The 17,685-nt window shown below is 48.2% G+C and overlaps 1 protein-coding gene across 3 annotated transcripts in view; it reads right to left on the reverse strand.

Moving 5' to 3' along the window:
* Positions 1–1,258: 1,258 nt before the first annotated feature.
* The window catches only part of AK8 (adenylate kinase 8), a 163,021-nt gene continuing 146,594 nt past the window's right edge, over positions 1,259–17,685 (reverse strand). For 2 of the 3 annotated variants that reach the window (XM_033194892.1, XM_033194909.1), the window contains 2 exons: positions 3,126–3,206; positions 1,259–1,611 (listed from right to left, as the gene is read on the reverse strand). In XM_033194892.1, the coding sequence (XP_033050783.1) occupies positions 1,374–1,611; positions 3,126–3,206 (319 nt within the window). In that variant the 3' untranslated portion in view covers positions 1,259–1,373. The remainder of the gene's footprint in view (positions 1,612–3,125; positions 3,207–17,685) is intronic. The other variant, XM_033194901.1, reaches the window with a different exon arrangement.

The following is a 17,685-nucleotide window of genomic DNA, read 5'->3' on the forward strand; positions in this document are numbered from 1 at the left end:
CTTCCCAGAGCCCCAGAGGCTAGAACCCAGGCTGGCCTGGGATGCAGAGGCCAGGTAGGCAGAGCATGGGTGTTGCCCAGGGCACTGGGTTCAGGTCTAGCCTTGGATCAGGTGACCTCAGGCATGGCACTTACCCTTTGTGGTCTCAGTGTCCTCTTGTGTTGCTGGGGGAACCCCCAAGCACCTACCTAATGAAGACCGTTAGGAAGGTCAAAGGAAATAATGGGAGAAGAGGATGGATTGCTGCATCAGCCTAAGATGTCACTGTCCCTCTGGTCCCTGCGGGCTATGCAGACCCTAGAGGGACCATTTCTTTTCACTCCGTGGGACCTGAAGAAGCAAGTCTAAAGAAACAGCTATATCTGTCAAGAACTGTGCTACATCCATTGAAAACTGCATTACATCTCTCTAGATGTAGACAGCTACACCTGTTGTCTGGAGCCACAAGTGGCGATTTAAATTTGTGAAAATTAAATACGATTTTGAAACCCTCCCCTCACTTTCAAGTGCCCAATAGCCATTCATGGCTAGTAGCTGCCATATCGGACAGGCAGATGAAGAGCATGCTCTTCATTACTGAGAGCTGTGCTGGATGGTGCCGCCTGAGAGATGGGTGTTGTTTTTTTTGTTTGTTTGTTTTGTTTTTTTGAGATGGAGTCTCGCTCTGTCACCCAGGCTGGAGTGCCGTGGCGCCATCTTGGCTCACTGCAACCTCCACCTCCTGGGTTCAAATGATTCTCCTGCCTCAACCTCCTGAGTAACTGGGACTACAGGCGTGAGCCACCACGCCCAACTAATTTTTGTATTTTTAGTAGAGATGGTGTTTCACCATATTGGCCAGGCTGGTCTCGAACTCCTGACCTTGTGATTTACCTGCCTTGGCCTCCCAAAGTGCTGGGATTATAGGAGTGCGCCACCATGCCCGGCCAAGGTGGGTGTTTTAAAAGCCGCGTTTGTTGAGTGCTTCTGGAGCCAGGCACTGTGCTGAGATCTTTATCGGCATCACCACTCCTTATCCCACAGCAACCCTGTGAGGCGGCTACGGTTTCTAGCCTCAAGTTGGTTGTGAGAAGAGAGGCTCTGTGGGTTGGGACTCCAAGGACACACGATGCGTTGGTGCTGGAGCCACCACTTGTCCCAGGTCCGACTCCAGAGACCTGGCCTGTACTCCACTTTACCACCACTGTGGGCTTCACCTGTCCTGTGTCCCCAGACCCCTACATGAGGCCAACTTCCAGTCACCTCACCTTCAGGACGCACGAGACCGTACCTAGCACGCTTTATTGGCTTTTTAGGGGAGCTTTGCAGAGGTTGGGGGGCTGGAGGCAGGGGATTAACTCTTTCCCTGGGCGGTGCTCCTGGCTCTGAACCCATCAGGGGATTTTCTTGGGCAGGGGATTAATGATGCCGCTCTCGATGTATTCAAAGACGGTGTATGGGTCCTGGTCTCCATTGACGGTGATGGCTGACCCATACAGCTGCTCCAAGTCGGCCGAGTTCCTGTAGAACAGGTCCATTTTCAGCTTGACCTGCTCTTCAGCATCCTTCGGGTTCTGCAGGAGGCGAGCCTGGATCTCCATGGTGGGAGGTGGCTTGTACATGAGGTGGTACCTGCAAGGGAGGAAGGAAAGCAGGTGACCCATGGCCTGGCCCGGAAGCAGGGGAGAAGGGGACCCTCTACTCTATTGTGGACCAATTTGGGGTGCCCTGGCCACCACCACCATCGCCAAACATTTGCTACTGTGGACTGCTGTGTGCACACCTTTGACTGATGGGCCCTGGAGCTGCAGAGAGAACCAAGATGTGTTCCTCGCTCAAGGGAGAGGGAGAGAGATCAGTGATAGGAGGACAGAATACAATCATACATGAGCAAATTCTTTCCTTCCTCCCTCCCTCTCTCCCTCCTTCCTTCCTTCCTTCCTCTCTCCCTCCCTACTTTCCCTTTCTTCCCTCTCTCCCTCCCTTCCTCCCTTTCTCTTCTTCTTCCTTTTCCTTTTCTTTTTTGAGACAGGGTCTCACTCTCTCGCTCAGGCTGGAGTGCAGTGGCATGATCTTGGCTCACCACAACCTCCGCCTCCCAGGCCTGCACCCTACTGCCCAGCTAATTTTTGTATTTTTAGTAGAGATGGGGTTTCACTATGTTTGCCAGGCTGGTCTTGAACTCCTGACCTCAGGTGATCCACCCGCCTTGGCCTCCCAAAGTGCTGGGATTACAGGCGTGAGCCACCATGCCCAGCCTCTTCTTCCTTTTTCCTCCCTTCCATTCAATGTTTATCTGCACTGAGTCCAGCGTTAAATCTGCTGACAGTGCCATGGTAAGCAGGACAGGCGCTGGCTCTGTGCCTACGGAGCTCACAGTCAGCTGAGGGAGTGGGACATTACAGCAACTGTGGAGATGGAAGGAAGTGCCACAGCCGTTCGCTGTTGGGAGAGACTCCAGGGACAAGGTGACATGAAGGCCACAGTACTTGAGATGGGAAAGCTAAAAACTCCCATGACAAATCAGGTCTACATTTTAGAAAAATCCCTGCACTTCCTTCCTGCCCCGCCCCACCCCACTCCTGCGTCCCTACCAAGAAGTGTGACCCTGAGTGTCAGGAGAGATGGCAACACCTGCCTCTAAGTGACTGTGGGGTTTTCCATTGCATTTCAACATGAGTGCAGTGCTTGTACTTGGTCAGACTGCAGAATCCAACTCGGAATTTACCTCCTGTAACTATGGGAAGCCTCAAAGGAAACTTGTGCCTGTGGGGATGTGTTTGTACAGCAGCCACCGCCGGGATGCATCGTGGTTGGAGGAAAGGCCAGTGAGGAAACACACAGGTGACACCCATCCCAGGCTGCTGTTTCACATGCCGAGATGAAGCTGTTGACCCCAGGATAGAGTGGGTGAACATTTCACCATTGTGTTGCTTTAGACACACATTTTCTGGTTATTCTTCCAGGCAAAGAGGGTCAACAGATATTGCACAGAACAGCCAGTTGGATAAAGTCCATTTTGATAATCGTCCTTCAGTGGTCACCAGTGTTATCCCTGCAATGGTTCCACCATGGCATTGGTCAGGCAGTTGGGTCTGGCCCCTGGCAGCCCCCAGATTGCCAATCACCAGGAACACAGCACAAACCTCTCCCCAGTGACTGGATCAATTCTTCTCAGAGTCAGCCGCTCCATGATGGAATCAAATGGCACATTCAGGAAAAACACCCTATAAGGAAATGAACCATATGAATAATGGTTTTTATTTCCTGTATTTTATGATGCTTTGACATCCTGGGTCTTGCGAATCCTGGAGAGACTGCTTCTCCCGGGGCTGGCTAACTCCTAGAGCCAGCAAGCAATGCGCCTGCAAAACTGCCTTTCATGTACAGCCCAACCACTCCAGAGCCTGTGTCCCCAACCGCTTCCTTCATCTGACTCTCACACCCCAAACCAATATTTTTCCTGCCCTAAATCACCCCAGGGCTGGGTGCCAGGCAACTAGAGACCATTCCTGTAGACCAGAGCCTGCCAAAACTATTCAAACTGCCCAATCCTACACTCACTGTGACTTGTATGCCTTCTGGAACATGCTCTCCCCTCATTCCTGCTGCCTGCTGACCGACCGCGGTGCCTCCCCAGGTGGTCCTGCATGGCGTGACGTGCCCCCCTTTTCTTGGGAGCTGTGAGTAATAAACTCTTCTTTCAGTGACATTGGCTTCTCTGTATCATCACCTGGTTACCTCTATACATTAGATTTGGGGTGCAATTAAGACAAGAACAGTCTCGTTGGCCAGGCGCGGTGGCTCAAGCCTGTAATCCCAGCACTTTGGGAGGCCGAGATGGGCGGATCACGAGGTCAGGAGATCGAGACCATCCTGGCTAACACGGTGAAACTCCGTCTCTACTAAAAATACAAAAAAAACTAGCCGGGCAAGGTGGCAGGCACCTGTAGTCCCAGCTACTTGGGAGGCTGAGGCAGGAGAATGGCGGGAACCCAAGAGGCGGAGCTTGCAGTGAGCTGAGATCCGGCCACTGCACTCCAGCCCGGGTGACAGAGCGAGACTCCGTCTCAAAAAAAAAAAAAGAAAAAAAAATACAAGAACAAGCAGATGGTCATGGGGAGCAAACCCCAGGCTGGACTCTCGTCACCCTAGACGAGCGTGGGCATCATTTCCCGCATGTGGGTGGAGCCACTGGAGCCACTGCTCAGGGCTCTGGGATACCACACTTGGAGGTCACCAGGGACAGATGCGGGACAGGAGGGCTCCCTGTAAGGATGCTCTCAGCTCCCCTGGTTTAGGGATAGCTCTCAGCCCCCATCGCTCCTGGGGGTGGGACTCCCAGGGATAGGGGTCATTGTTTGGGTGAGCTTTAGGGGAACATCTTGTTCTCTAGAGCCACACAGTCTAGCCACAGAGAGGCTAGACTCTCACCTCCACTATGGACTTGCTGTGTGAGCTTGGACCACTGACCCAGCCTCTGTCAGACTCAGTTACCCCAACTATAAAATGGGGCTAATTATAGTTCCCTAGTGTTGAAGATTTAACGAGATAAAGTGTGTGACAAGCTCAGTGCGAGGTCTGCACAGACTCGGTGCCCCAGCGTGGCAGCTGTTATAATTTAATCACCATTCCTGGATACCCTTCCTGGGAGTTCAGGCTCCCTTGACTGCCCCTGCCCTCCTTGCAGAGGTGGGCTTGGTTGTTCTCAGCTTTCTTGCTTTCTCTTTCTCAAAGGAGCCCTGGACCCAAAGGAGCAGGACACTCCTGCCAATAAGCCCAAATCAGAACCCAGCAGAAGAGATGAAGCTCACTCCTCCTGATTCTCAGACTGGGAGCACCAGGAAATTCATCTCTCAAATGCCTAGTTCCAATGGTTTAATCCCCACCCCCCTTTTTAGAGCAATGGAACACTTACTTTATATAAAACCTTTTTTTTTTTCTTTTAGAGGCAGGGTCTCAAGTTGTTGTTCAGGCTGGAGTGCAGTGGTGCAATCACGGCCCACTGCAGCCTTGACCTCCCAGGCTCCACCCATCTGCCCATCTCAGCATCCTGAGTAGCTGGGACTACAGGTGTGCACCACCCGACCCAGATAATTTTTGCATCATTTTTTCAGAGATGGGGTCTCACTATGTTGCCCAGTTGGTCTCGAACTCCTGGGCTCAAGAAACCTGCCCCCTTCAGCCTCTCAAAGTGCTGGGATTACAGGCGTGAGCCACCATATCTGGCCTATATAAGACCTTAGGAGAGTGGTTCTCCACCAGGGGTGATTTTTGTCCCCCAGAAACCATCTGGCAAAATGTCTGGAGCCATGTTTTGTTTTCCCAGCTGGACAGTGATGCTGGAAAGCACCTTATAATGTACAGGACAGCACCCACCTCAAAGAATGATCTGGCCCCAAATGCCAAGTGCATGGTTGAGGAGCCCTGTTCACGCAGTGTGTGAACGAACACAACGACAACAGGTGTGGCTGGTACGGCTGGGAGAGGTGGGGCTGGGGAAGAGGCAAGACCCCAAAGTTCCCACCCACAGAGCTAAGCCAGGTCTTCTAGCACTAAACCATCTTGGTTCATTTTAAAAAAATAACTTCTGGAACATTCCACTGCTCACTATTTGCTTGTTTGTCCTTTAATTCATTTATACATGTATTTATCAAGTGCTGGCTGCGTGTCAGACACAGTCGGAAGCTCCAGTATTTACCAGCTCACCGTATGGAATTTAGGCCGGGCGCGGTGGCTCAAGCCTGTAATCCCAGCACTTTGGGAGGCCGAGACGGGCGGATCACGAGGTCAGGAGATCGAGACCATCCTGGCTAACACGGTGAAACTCCGTCTCTACTAAAAATACAAAAAAACTAGCTGGGCGAGGTGGCAGGCGCCTGTAGTCCCAGCTGCTCGGGAGGCTGAGGCAGGAGAATGGCGTGAACCCGGGAGGCGGAGCTTGCAGTGAGCTGAGATCCGGCCACTGCACTCCAGTCCGGGCGACAGAGCGAGACGACACCGCCTCAAAAAAAAAAAAAAAAAAAAAAAAAAAAGAATCTCCTCCTTGGCCAGGCACGGTGGCTCAAGCCTGTAATCCCAGCACTTTGGGAGGCCGAGACAGGCAGATCACGAGGTCAGGAGATCGAGACCATCCTGGTTAACACGGTGAAACCCCGTCTCTACTGAAAAAATACAAAAAAACTAGCCGGGCGAGGTGGCGGGCGCCTGTAGTGCCAGCTACTCGGGAGGCTGAGGCAGGAGAATGGCGTAAACCCGGGAGGCGGAGCTTGCAGTGAGCTGAGATCCGGCCACTGCACTCCAGCCTGGGCAGCAGAGCGAGACCCTGTCTCAAAAAAAAAAAAGAATCTCTTCCTTGACGACATTGACAGGGTCCTATGAGTGGCATGTGCAGTGACCACTGGGGCCAAAGTTGGTGACAACATCAGCGACAACAAAAAAACATCAGTGACAACAAACACTCCGTGTGCACCTAAAGCCTTGTATTCATTTCACTTTCAAGAAAGTAAACTCAGGCCAGAAGCACCTCTACGTGCGGAGAAAACACACACAAATGAGACCTCCCTCCTTCCCTCCTAGCATAATCAAAAGATTAAATCAAAAGATGAATCAAAAGATCAAAATCCCAAATGTGGAAATCCTGAAAGCCAATTTCTGAGCGATTTGTGCGTTTTCAGCAGTGCCCAGGCTAGCTGCATCATGTTAGGCAGGATTATTACCTTGTTATTGTCTTGGAAACTAAATATGGTTTCGGGAGGTGCCTATGGGTGCCAAGTCAACAATACGGTGGGAGACTTTTCAGTTATTTTCAGACTGCCTCCTCCAAGTCAGTGAACAAAAGCAGCCAGTCACTGACATCCTTGGAATTCTCCAGATGTGTTGAGCGGGTTGCCAAGAGGCCACGCTTTGGTAGGTCCAATGGGACACTGGTTTCCATGGGGCGCAGACCAGCCTTTGGGGCACAGGTATCACCTACTTTGTCCAGAGCAATAAAGCACGTGCTCAGGAAATGCCTGTGAAGGAATGAAGAAACGAACCCACGGTACCCAGGCCTAGCATTCTTTTTAAAGTCTCTGCCCACTGCCTGTTTTTGTATTTTTTTTCATCCCTGCCCCCGCCCCCCTCCCCCAAAAAAACTCATCTAACTGGTAGAACTGAGAGTGATCTAAAATCCTAGAGTTGGGCGGGATCTTAGACATGTAATTCCCAGGGATCAGTTGCTATCAGAATCCCATCAGAAGCCTTTGACAGTGGATGACTATGCCCCTCGCCCAGAACTGCTGAGTCAGTGGCATTGGAGGGGAGCCCAGTGTGGCCCTGGTCACTGGAATCCACTGCCTTGGAAAACACCCAGGCCAGGGATTCTGAGCCAGGCACCCCACGGGTCCCGTGAGCCCTGGAAATTCGATACAAACTGCTGACTACATGGAGAATGTGTGCCCTCCTGGGTGCTGGGTGGGCTCGTCAGATTCTCAAAGGGGTGCTGGTCCTTAAACGTCATTATGAATCTGAGTGAAAACCTCATGTTTTATAGGGAGATGAGGGACCTGGCCTCGGCAAAGCCGGGGCTGCCCCGATCCCGCACGCTGTCCTCACGCTCACCGTTCTCCTTGGCTTGTAGACACCTTTTCATTCTCCTGATTCCCTCTGGGGCGCCACCCTGATCCCCTCGCATCCCTGTGGCTTGGCTGGAACTACCAGGTATGGATCATAATCCTGAAAGACCAATCTCCAATGTCCCAATCCCAAACGCTGAAATCCTGAAAGCTCAAAATCCTTAAAGTCTACATTATAATGTCTAAAATCCTGAAGATCACAATTTCAAAAGACTAAAATCCCACATGTGGAAATCCTGAAAGCTGAATTCTGAGTGATTTGTGTCTTTTCAGCGGTGCCCAGGCTAGTTGCACCATCTTGGAAACTAAATATGGTTTCAGGAGGTGCCTATGGGTGCCAAGTTGACAATCGGTGGGCTTGCGGACTTAATTTTATGTGTCACCTTGACTGGATGAAGGAGCACCTAGCAACGTGGTAAAGGACTCTTTTGGGCATGTTTGTGCAGGTTTCTCCAGAGGAGACGGCGGTGAGTCTGAGAGGGTGGGTGGGGAGGCCCTGCCCTGCCCTGCCCTCAGTGTTGGTGGGCCCTGCGTAATCAGCCAGGGTTCGGGAGAGAACCAATACAGAAGGCGAACTGGTCTCTCTCAGGGCTGGAGAGGCTGTGCTTCTGCTGCCTTGGACGTCAGAAATTTGATTTCATGGAAGTGCTTATCGCAAGGCTGACTGTGTGTGAGCACTGCATATGGACATGGAAAGTTTCAAACTTCCTCAGTAAATGACCAGATGTCCTATTCATGCATCCGCATTTGAGAAGGATAAAGTTTCTTGACAGCTCAGCTCTCTGGATGACTATATATGTGGTGGTGACCCATCTGGGTTTTTGGTCAATCTTGTCAAAAGACTTAGGTTGTGCTGAGGTGGGAGGATCCCTTGAGCCCAGGAGTTCAAGGCCAGCCTAGGCAACATTACGAGACCCTGGATCTGAAAAACAAAACAATAAACAAAGGTAGGTTGTCTGTCATGGTATTTCAGATGACCACAGTTGCAAAGCTGGGTTCCCACAATTACCAACCATAGTAATATGCATCTATACATTTCATTTTTAACCTATTTCTTTATGAAGATGATTCATCTGCTCAAAACTGTAATACCCGTGTGACTGCTATTAGTGTACCTGAGTGTTTATGTTTGTGAAATACGTTATTATGGCCAATTTTATTGTGTAAAGTGGCCTACAAAGTGCTCTGTGCTGTTTTTAATATCTCAGATAAATCCCCTTTTCAAACTGTAAATAAACATCTTTTAAATAATTAAAAAATGTTTTTTCCAGAATTCTATTTTTGGGATTTCGATCTTTCAGCATTGTGATTTTCAGAATTTTAGACTTTAGGGATTTCTGACTTTTCAGGATTTTAACATTTGAGATTATGGCATTCAGGATTATGTCTTTCAGGATTGTGATCGGTTCCTGAACTAGTTTGCCCCAGGGCTGCAGGGCTGGGCCTGAGGGAGGCCCAGAGGTCACTAATCTGAGTGCTGGCTCCTCCTGGCCACAGGAATTTGTTTAGAATGCAAGGCTGATCCAAGCCAGGTCTATGAGGGGCCACCCCAGGGCTTGCTAGAGAGAAATGAGCTTCATTTCTGCTGAGGCTGCAAAGGCAATGAGGTGGAAGCCCGGGGTTGCCTGGGGCCTGCATCCAAAGAGAGCCTGAGAATGAAGTTTACGCCATGACAGCAGAAGGATGGCGAGACATTGTCTGGAGCCCTGGATCAAGCTGTGCCTGTAGCCAGCCTCAGCACTTCACTGACATGAATATATATATATATCTCTTCTCTTGCCTAAGCTGGGTTTCCTGCAATTGTTACCCAAAGGACACATCATATGTCCAGTTTTTCCAGTGCCACTTGCTTCTAGAAAATGTGTGAACTTAGAACAACTGTGAGTCCCTGAGCACAATCACGTTCTCCTTTGAGGCCAGCTTCTCCCGTGGCCTTGCTTCTCCCTCTCTCACTTTGCCCCTGCTGTTTGCTGAGCTTTGCTTCTGCCCAGTCGCCAGGAAGCCCCTCACTGGTGCCTGATGAAAACTGCAGCTGCCCAGCTGGGCGTAATCCCAGCCTGTAATCCCAGCACTTTGGGAGGCCGAGGCTGGTGGATCATCTGAGGTCAGGAGTATGAGACCAGCCTGGCCCATATAGTGAAACCCCGTCTCTACTAAAAATACAAAAAAAATTAGTCGGGCGTGGTGGTGGGCACCTGTAGTCCCAGTTACTCGGGAGGCTGAGGCAGGAGAATTGCTTGAACCTGGGAGGCAGAGGCTGCAGTGAGCCAAGATCACGCCATTGCACTCCAGCCTATGCAACAAGAGCAAAACTCTGTCTCAAAAAGAAAACTACGGCTGCCCCTCCATGAAGCGAGTCCAGCTGTTTCCCCAGCAGCCTGGAGGGGCTGGGAGCCATGAAAAGCCACGTCCTCCTTGCACATGTGCTTGATAATGACTTCCATTCACAATGTGCTGCAAAATAACAGCCACCAAAAAAAAAAAAAACAAAAAACATGCGAGATCGGGGAGTGTGTAAACACAGGAAGTGAAGGTGTCGCAGCAGCTTTCATCCCTGACGCTGTGAACACGCGGCCCCCCTCGCACCCCCGGTACTGCGAGGCCCAACAGCAACACCAAAACACGGCTGTCACCGCGGCTGGCGGCTGTGGATGCCGACGCCAGTAGAAAGGAAGCAGGTTTGGAAATCCCTGATAATTGAAGCTGCAATTTAATTGAAATTGCAAGCCCCATTTGAAAGATTTTTAACCCAGCGTATCAAGACTGCTTGTCGTCATTCAAGGGAATGGCTTGTGAAAGGCTGGCAAGATCAGACGCACAAGGACACCAAATAGGTGCCTGAAGCACACTGCTGGGGACAGCCTCGCTGTGGAGGGCCCTGCTCCATGCTGGAAGCTTCTGATTATCCTGGCTCATCGTGCCCAATGTGAGGGCCAGGTGGCGGGGTACAGGGGCAGCCCAGGCCACTCTGCTGAGAGCTACTGCCCTGTGCACACCCCCAGCCACTGGTTTTCTATTTTCTGCTGTTTATTTCCAGAGCCAGGAAAGGGAGAATGGTGAAAGCAAAGAATACTGAAAACAGGGTGTGCTGGGCAGACCCTCCTGGTGTGGGTGAGGGTAGTGGGTGCCTGGATTGGCCAGGGGCGGGCCCTCTACCTGCCCCTGGGTTTGCAGAACTTCAGGCTGGTGGATGCTTCAGAAAGGGAGGTGGAAGGTGCCTTGGGAGGTCTCTAATCCCTGCTCCAGGTAGGCACCTGGATCAACTGCCTCAGCACCTCCTTGGAGCTTATTAACGGTGCTGCCCACCCACTGGCGTCCATGTTTAACAAGATCCTCAGTGATGTGTAGGCACATTAAAGTTGGAGAAGGGTCACACTGATCCGTGTTTCCAAGACTGGTCTGGTGTTGAGAATTATCTGGAAGGCTTGCCTAAAATACAGATTGCAGGCCTCCCTTCCCCCAAGAGCTACTGAACCAAAACCTCCAGGGGAAGGGCTGGGAGACCTTTATTTGTAAGTCAGCAGTTCGGGTGATTTTCATGCCCAGGCAGGTATGGGAGCCATGGCTGTAATCCATGGTCTCACCCTTGGCCGCACCCTGAAACCAACAAGAGCTTTGAGCATGCTGAGGCCTGGGCACCACTCCTGGAGATGCTGGTGTAATTGGTCCAGGGTGAGGCCTGAAAATGGGGATTTTTAAAAGCTCCTCACTGGGCGTGGTGGCTCACGTCTGTAACCCCAACACTTTGGAAGGCTGACACAGGAGGATCACGTGAGCTCAGAAGTTCAAGACCAACCTGGGCAACACAGTGAGACCCCATCTCTACAAAAAGATTTTTAAAATGAGCCCAGTGTGGTGGTGCACTGATAGTTCCAGCTACTTGGAAGGCTGAGGTGGGAGGGTCGCTTGAGCCCAGGAATGTGGGGCTGCAGTGAGCTACAACCACACCACTGCACTCCTGCCTGGGTGACAGAGCAAGATCCTGTTTAAATAAATAAATAGGTTGGGCACAGTGGCTCACGCCTGTAATCCCAGTAGTTTGGGAGGCTGAGATAGACAGATCGCCTGAGGTCAGGAGTTTGAGACCAGACTGGCCAGCATGGTGAAACCCCATCTCTACTAAAAAATACAAAAATTAGCTAGGCATGGTGGTGTGCGCCTGTAGTCTCAGCTACTCGGGAGACTGAAGCATGAGAATCGCTTGAACCCGAGAGGTGGAGGTTGCAGTGAGTGGAGATCGTGCCACTGCACTCCAGCCTCGGTGACAAAGCAAGACTCCGTCTCTAAATAAGTAAATAAATAAAAGCTCCCTGGGTGGCTGTAGTGTGTAGCCAGGGTTGAGTACCACTGCCCTGATTCAATTTACTAAGTCTACTGGGTCCCAGAGAGCTGAGGGGTTCGTACTCTGTCACTCTGAGCATTGGTGTCAGATATCCAATGACAACTGGGGGCTCCTGACCCACCCTTGTAATGCCTTCTCTAGCCACACTGCCTGAGACTCTGTTTGAAGAACATAGGAAGGTTCCATCCTCAATGATCTTGAAGCTCATCCTCTGCTTTCATCACTGGAAACTGAGGGTGAAATCTACTCTGGATCCATGGATGGATTTGGCAAGTTGAGAGATATAATGTACAATAACTGACTGCAAATATGATGCCCAGTTCTGCCCAGAGGCAGGGGCCCCTGGGACTGTGTTGGCCTCTTGATCTTAACCAATACGCCTCCACTATTGCAAAACCCTACACAAAGCAATATGATAGAACCACAGGGAGATACGACTTCACACTCAGTAGAATGACTGTTATGCATTAAAAAACGAACCATAACATAAGTGTTGGCTAGACTGTAGAGCGATTGGAACTCCTGCACGTTGCTGGTGGAGATATAGCATGGTGCAGCCTCTGTGGAGAATGGTATGCTGGCTCCTCGAAAAGTTAAACATAGATCCAGCAGTTCCACTTCTGAGGATATAACCAAAAGAACCGAAAGCAGGGACTTGAACAGATATTTGTACACCAATGTTCTTAGCAGCATGATTCACAACAGCCAAAAGGTGAAAACAACCCAGCTGTTCATCAACAGACGAATGAACAAAATGTGGTCTATACAGTCATGCGTTGCTTAATAGCAGGAATACATTCTGAGAGATGTGTTGTTTCGTGAACATCATGGAGCACACTTACTCATGCCTAGTTGATAGAGCCTACCACACAACTAGGCTACCGTCCTGTACAGCATGTTACTGTACTGAATACTGTAGGCAATTATAATGCAATGGTAAGTACTTGTGTACCCACACATATCTAAACATAGAAAAGGCACAGTAAAAATACGGTATCAGAATCTTATGGGACCATCATTGTATGTGTGGTCTGTCATTGACCAAAATGTTGTTAGGCAGTGCATGACGTACATACAATGAAATACTATTGTCTTTTTTTTTTTTTTTTTGAGATGAAGTCTCCCTCTTGTCCCCCCAGTCTGGGGTGCAATGGTGCCATCTTGGCTCACTGCAACCTCTGCCTCCCAGGTTCAAGCGATTCTCCTGCCTCAGCCTCCTGAGTAGCTGGGATTACAGGTGCGTACCACCATGCCCAGCTAATTTTTTGTATTTTAAGTAGAGATGGGGTTTCATCATGTTGGCCAGGCTGGTCTCAAACTCCTGACCTCAGGTGATCCGCCTGCCTTGGCCTCCCAAAGTGCTGGGATTACAGGCGTGAACCATCGCGCCTGGCCAATCAGTCTTAAAAAGGAATAAAATTCTGACACATGCTAAAACCTGGATGAACCTTGAGGACATTATGCCAAGTAAAATAAGACAGACACAAAAGGACAAACATTGTATGACTCAGTTTTTTGAGGTCCCTAGGGTAGTCAAATCCATACAGACAGAAAGTAGAATGGGGCTTCCAGGGGCAGGGGGAAGGGGAAATTGGGAGTTAGTGTTTTAATGAGTCTAGAGTTTTAGTTTGGGATGATAAAAAAGCTCTGGAGATGAGTGGTGGTGATGTTTGTACAACAATGTGAAGGTATTTAATGCTACTAAACTTACACTTAAAGATGGTCAAAATAGTAAACTTTATGTTATGTATATTTAACACACACACATGCAAACACAAGCAGTTAGTAGACATTATAATGAAGGCAACTGGGGGAGAGAAGTTCTCTGACCTTGAACAAACTTACAATTTAATGAGGTTCTGAATACATGCATGTATACAAATAAACTCATGGACAAAACAATGAACCATATGATAGTATTAATTCTACACAAACTATAATGCAAATGCTACATAAACTCTTTCAGAAAGTAGAGGGGGAAGGAATACTGATATTATTAGTCAGCTTTTCCTTGATACCGAAAACCAGACAAAGACATTAAAATAAAACTACAGACCAACATCCCTCATAAACACAAATGCAAAAATCCTTAGTAGAATATTAGGAAATTTAATCTAGCATTACATAAAAAGAATAACATGTTACAACTAAGTGGGATTTAGCCTGTGAATGGAAAGCTAACATTCAAAAGTCAATCAATATAATTTACTGTATCATTAGAAGAAAAAGTTTATAATCATCTCAACAGATGTGGAAAAAGATTTGACCAAATTTTACACCAATTCCTGATAAAAACTCTCAGCAAACTAGAAATAGAAGGGAAATTCCTCAACCCAATAAAGGGCATTTACTTAAAAACTATAGTTAAGATCATACTTAATGCCCAAAGACTAAACACTTTCTCGCTAAAATTGGGAACGAGGCAAGAATGTCCACTCTCACTTCTACTATTCATCATTAAACTGTGAGTCCTGGATTGTACAATAAGACAAGAAAAGGATATAACAAGTATATAAATTGAAAACAAAAATATCCCATTACTGTCTCTATTTATCATCTATTTGTAGGTGACATGATTGTCCAAACAGAAAGTCCCAAATAATTTTCAAAAAAGCTACTAGAATAGCTAAGTTTAGTGAATTTGCAAGATAAAAGATCAATATACAAAAAAAAAAACAACAACAAAAAACAGTCTTTCTAGATACTGGCAATAAACAGAAATTGAAATTTTAAAGTACCATTTATAATAGTACAAAAATAAAATATTTAGGTGTCAATTTAACTAATATTAGGTCTGTGTACTGAAAACTACAAAACACAAATGAAAGAAATCAATAAGACAAATAAATGGGTAAGCTATACCATGTTCATGGATGCAGAGACTCAATATTGTAAACTGCCCATCATCCTCTCCTAATAGATCTACAGATTCCATGCAATTTTTTTTTTTTTTTTGAGGCAGAGTCTTGCCCTGTTGCCCGGGCTGGAGTGCAGTGGCCGGATCTCAGCTCACTGCAAGCTCCGCCTCCAGGGTTTATGCCATTCTCCTGCCTCAGCCTCCCAAGTAGCTGGGACTACAGGCACCCACCACCTCGCCTGGCTAGTTTTTGTATTTTTAGTAGAGACGGGGTTTTGCCGTGTTAGCCAGGATGGTCCCGATCTCCTGACCTCGTGATCCGCCCATCTCAGCCTCCCAAAGTGCTGGGATTACAGGCTTGAGCCACTGCGCCCGGCAATTCAATGCAATTTCAATCAAAACATTCCAACATTTTTTTTGTTTGTTTTTGAGAGACAGGGTCTCACTCTGTTACACAGGCTGGAGTGGAGTGGTGTGCAGCGGTAAATCATCACTCACTGCAGCCTCAAATTCCTGGGTTCAAGTGATCCTCCCACCTCAGCCTCCTGAGTAGCTTGGAAGGCATGAGCCACCATGCCCAGACAACAAGTTTTTTTTAATATTCTATACAAGTTAATTCTAAAATTCTAAAATTTATATATTCCATATATAAAATTTATATGGAAAAAAGGAATTAGAATTATTAAAACAATGTTTACAAAGAAGAGCAAATTGATTTTAAGACTGACTACAAAACTTCAGTAATCAAGACAGTGTGGGGGTATTAGTGAGAAGATAGACACATAGATCAAAGGAACAGAATACAGAGTACAGAAATAGACTCCAACAAATGTCATCAATTACTTTTCAACAAGGTTTGAAGGCAATTCAATGGAAAAAGAATGGTCTTTTCAACCCAGTGATGCTGGAACAATGGGACATCCACATGCAAATAATAATCTTGACCCACACCTCACAGCATATACAAAATTCAACTCAAAATGGATCACATGCCTACATGTAAAACCTAAAACTTACTAAGCTTGTAGAAGAAAATCTTTATGACTTTGGGTTGAAGATTTTCCAAGATATGACACTAAAATAATGATCTATAAAATAAAGAATTGGTAAGTTAGACTTTATTAAAAACCTAATAATTAAAAATACCTGCTCTTCAACAGACATTAAGAAAATGAAAGATAAGCCACAGACTGCGAGAAAATATTTGCAAAACACACACCTGACAAAGGATTTGTATCCAGAATATATAAAAATGTGAACTGCATGCACAATACTTGACATACACAAGGAGGCACAGACAGAGCCCTTACTACCTTAGTATTTGCAAATGTGACACTCAAACTGGGAAGATCTGGCCTAGAAAAATAGTTTCCTGGCCGGGCGCGGTGGCTCAAGCCTGTAATCCTAGCACTTTGGGAGGCTGAGACGGGCGGATCACGAGGTCAGGAGATCGAGACCATCCTGGCTAACACGGTGAAACCCCGTCTCTACTAAAAAATACAAAAAACTAGCCGGGCGAGGTGGCGGGCGCCTGTAGTCCCAGCTACTCCGGAGGCTGAGGCAGGAGAATGGCGTGAACCCGGGAGGCGGAGCTTGCAGTGAGCTGAGATCCGGCCACTGCACTCCAGTCTGGGCGACAGAGCGAGACTCCGCCTCAAAAAAAAAAAAAAAGAAAGAAAAATAGTTTCCTGAAAAAGGCTTAATCTGCCTCCTCCTTCCATGGCAATGACGCTGTTTGGGTTTTCAATGAAGTCTCAGGTTCTGTCACATGGAGCCTCTTCTTGGGGCTGAAACACACATCCGGGGTGCACCCTTCTCAGGCAGGCTGCAGCTGACTCTGGCTGTGGAATCATTGTGGGGTCTCCTCTCAAGGGGAGCTTCGCAGTGACCACCACAGAAGAAGGGACCCAGAGAGAAAGGAGAGCTATCCAGAAAAGTGCAAAATGACACAGTGGATTGCCACTTAGAATGGTCGGCTTATCTTTAATTAAATGTGTGCCCATGACACATCAGAATGGAGATGTAACATCGCCATCGAGCAATGGCAACCTGTGGTGCATTCACGTAACACAGAGCAGGAGTGGCCATTTTGTATGGATTTGTCAGGACAAGGTCTCTGTGGAGGCTAAAGGGAGAGAGAGGCTGCATCTGTGCCTAGGGGCAGCTGTGAGCAACAGGCTGTTAGTGCAAACTGAAATGGAAGATGAGGATGAGCAGAGGATGAGAGGAAGAAAGCAGTGTTGGGAAGAACTGGGCAGAAAGTGCAAGTGAGTCATGCAGAGGCTACCAAGAAACAGAAAACCAAAGTGAGCCACTGTGGGAGGAGTCGGCCTCTGAGTATCCTGGGCGTGGGTGGTCTGAGCACCGGCGCTGGGACAGCCTTGCGGGCACTGTGTCCTTCGTTCCTGGCATGTGCTAAGTGCTAAATAAATATTTACCACAAGATTTCCCATTGCTGAATTACTTTTTTTTTTTTTTTTTCTTTTTTGAGACAGAGTCTCGCTCTGTCGCCCAGGCTGGAGCGCAGTGGCGTGATCTTGGCTCACTGCAACCTCCACCTCCCGGGTTCATGCCATTCTCCTGCCTCAGCCTCCCGAGTAGCTGGGACTATAGGCGCCCGCCACCTCGCCCGGCTAATTTTTTGTATTTTTAGTAGAGATTAGGTTTCACCACGTTAGCCAGTATAGTCTCGATCTCCTGTCCTCGTGATCTGCCTGCTTTGGGCCTCCCAAAGTGCTGGGATGACAAGTTGGAGCCACCGCGCCCAGTCACAGTATCTTAACATGGGCAGTTTTCACATCCTCAAGTCTATTCTCAATGACTGTTCGACTCTTTTTTTTTTTTAATTTAAAAAAGTTTTAAAACCAAGTGCCTCCTTTTCTGTTGGTCAG

This window comes from Trachypithecus francoisi, unplaced genomic scaffold (assembly GCF_009764315.1).
Source record: "Trachypithecus francoisi isolate TF-2019V2 unplaced genomic scaffold, Tfra_2.0 Contig01585, whole genome shotgun sequence".
In the NCBI taxonomy this organism is placed as follows: Eukaryota; Metazoa; Chordata; class Mammalia; order Primates; family Cercopithecidae; genus Trachypithecus; species Trachypithecus francoisi.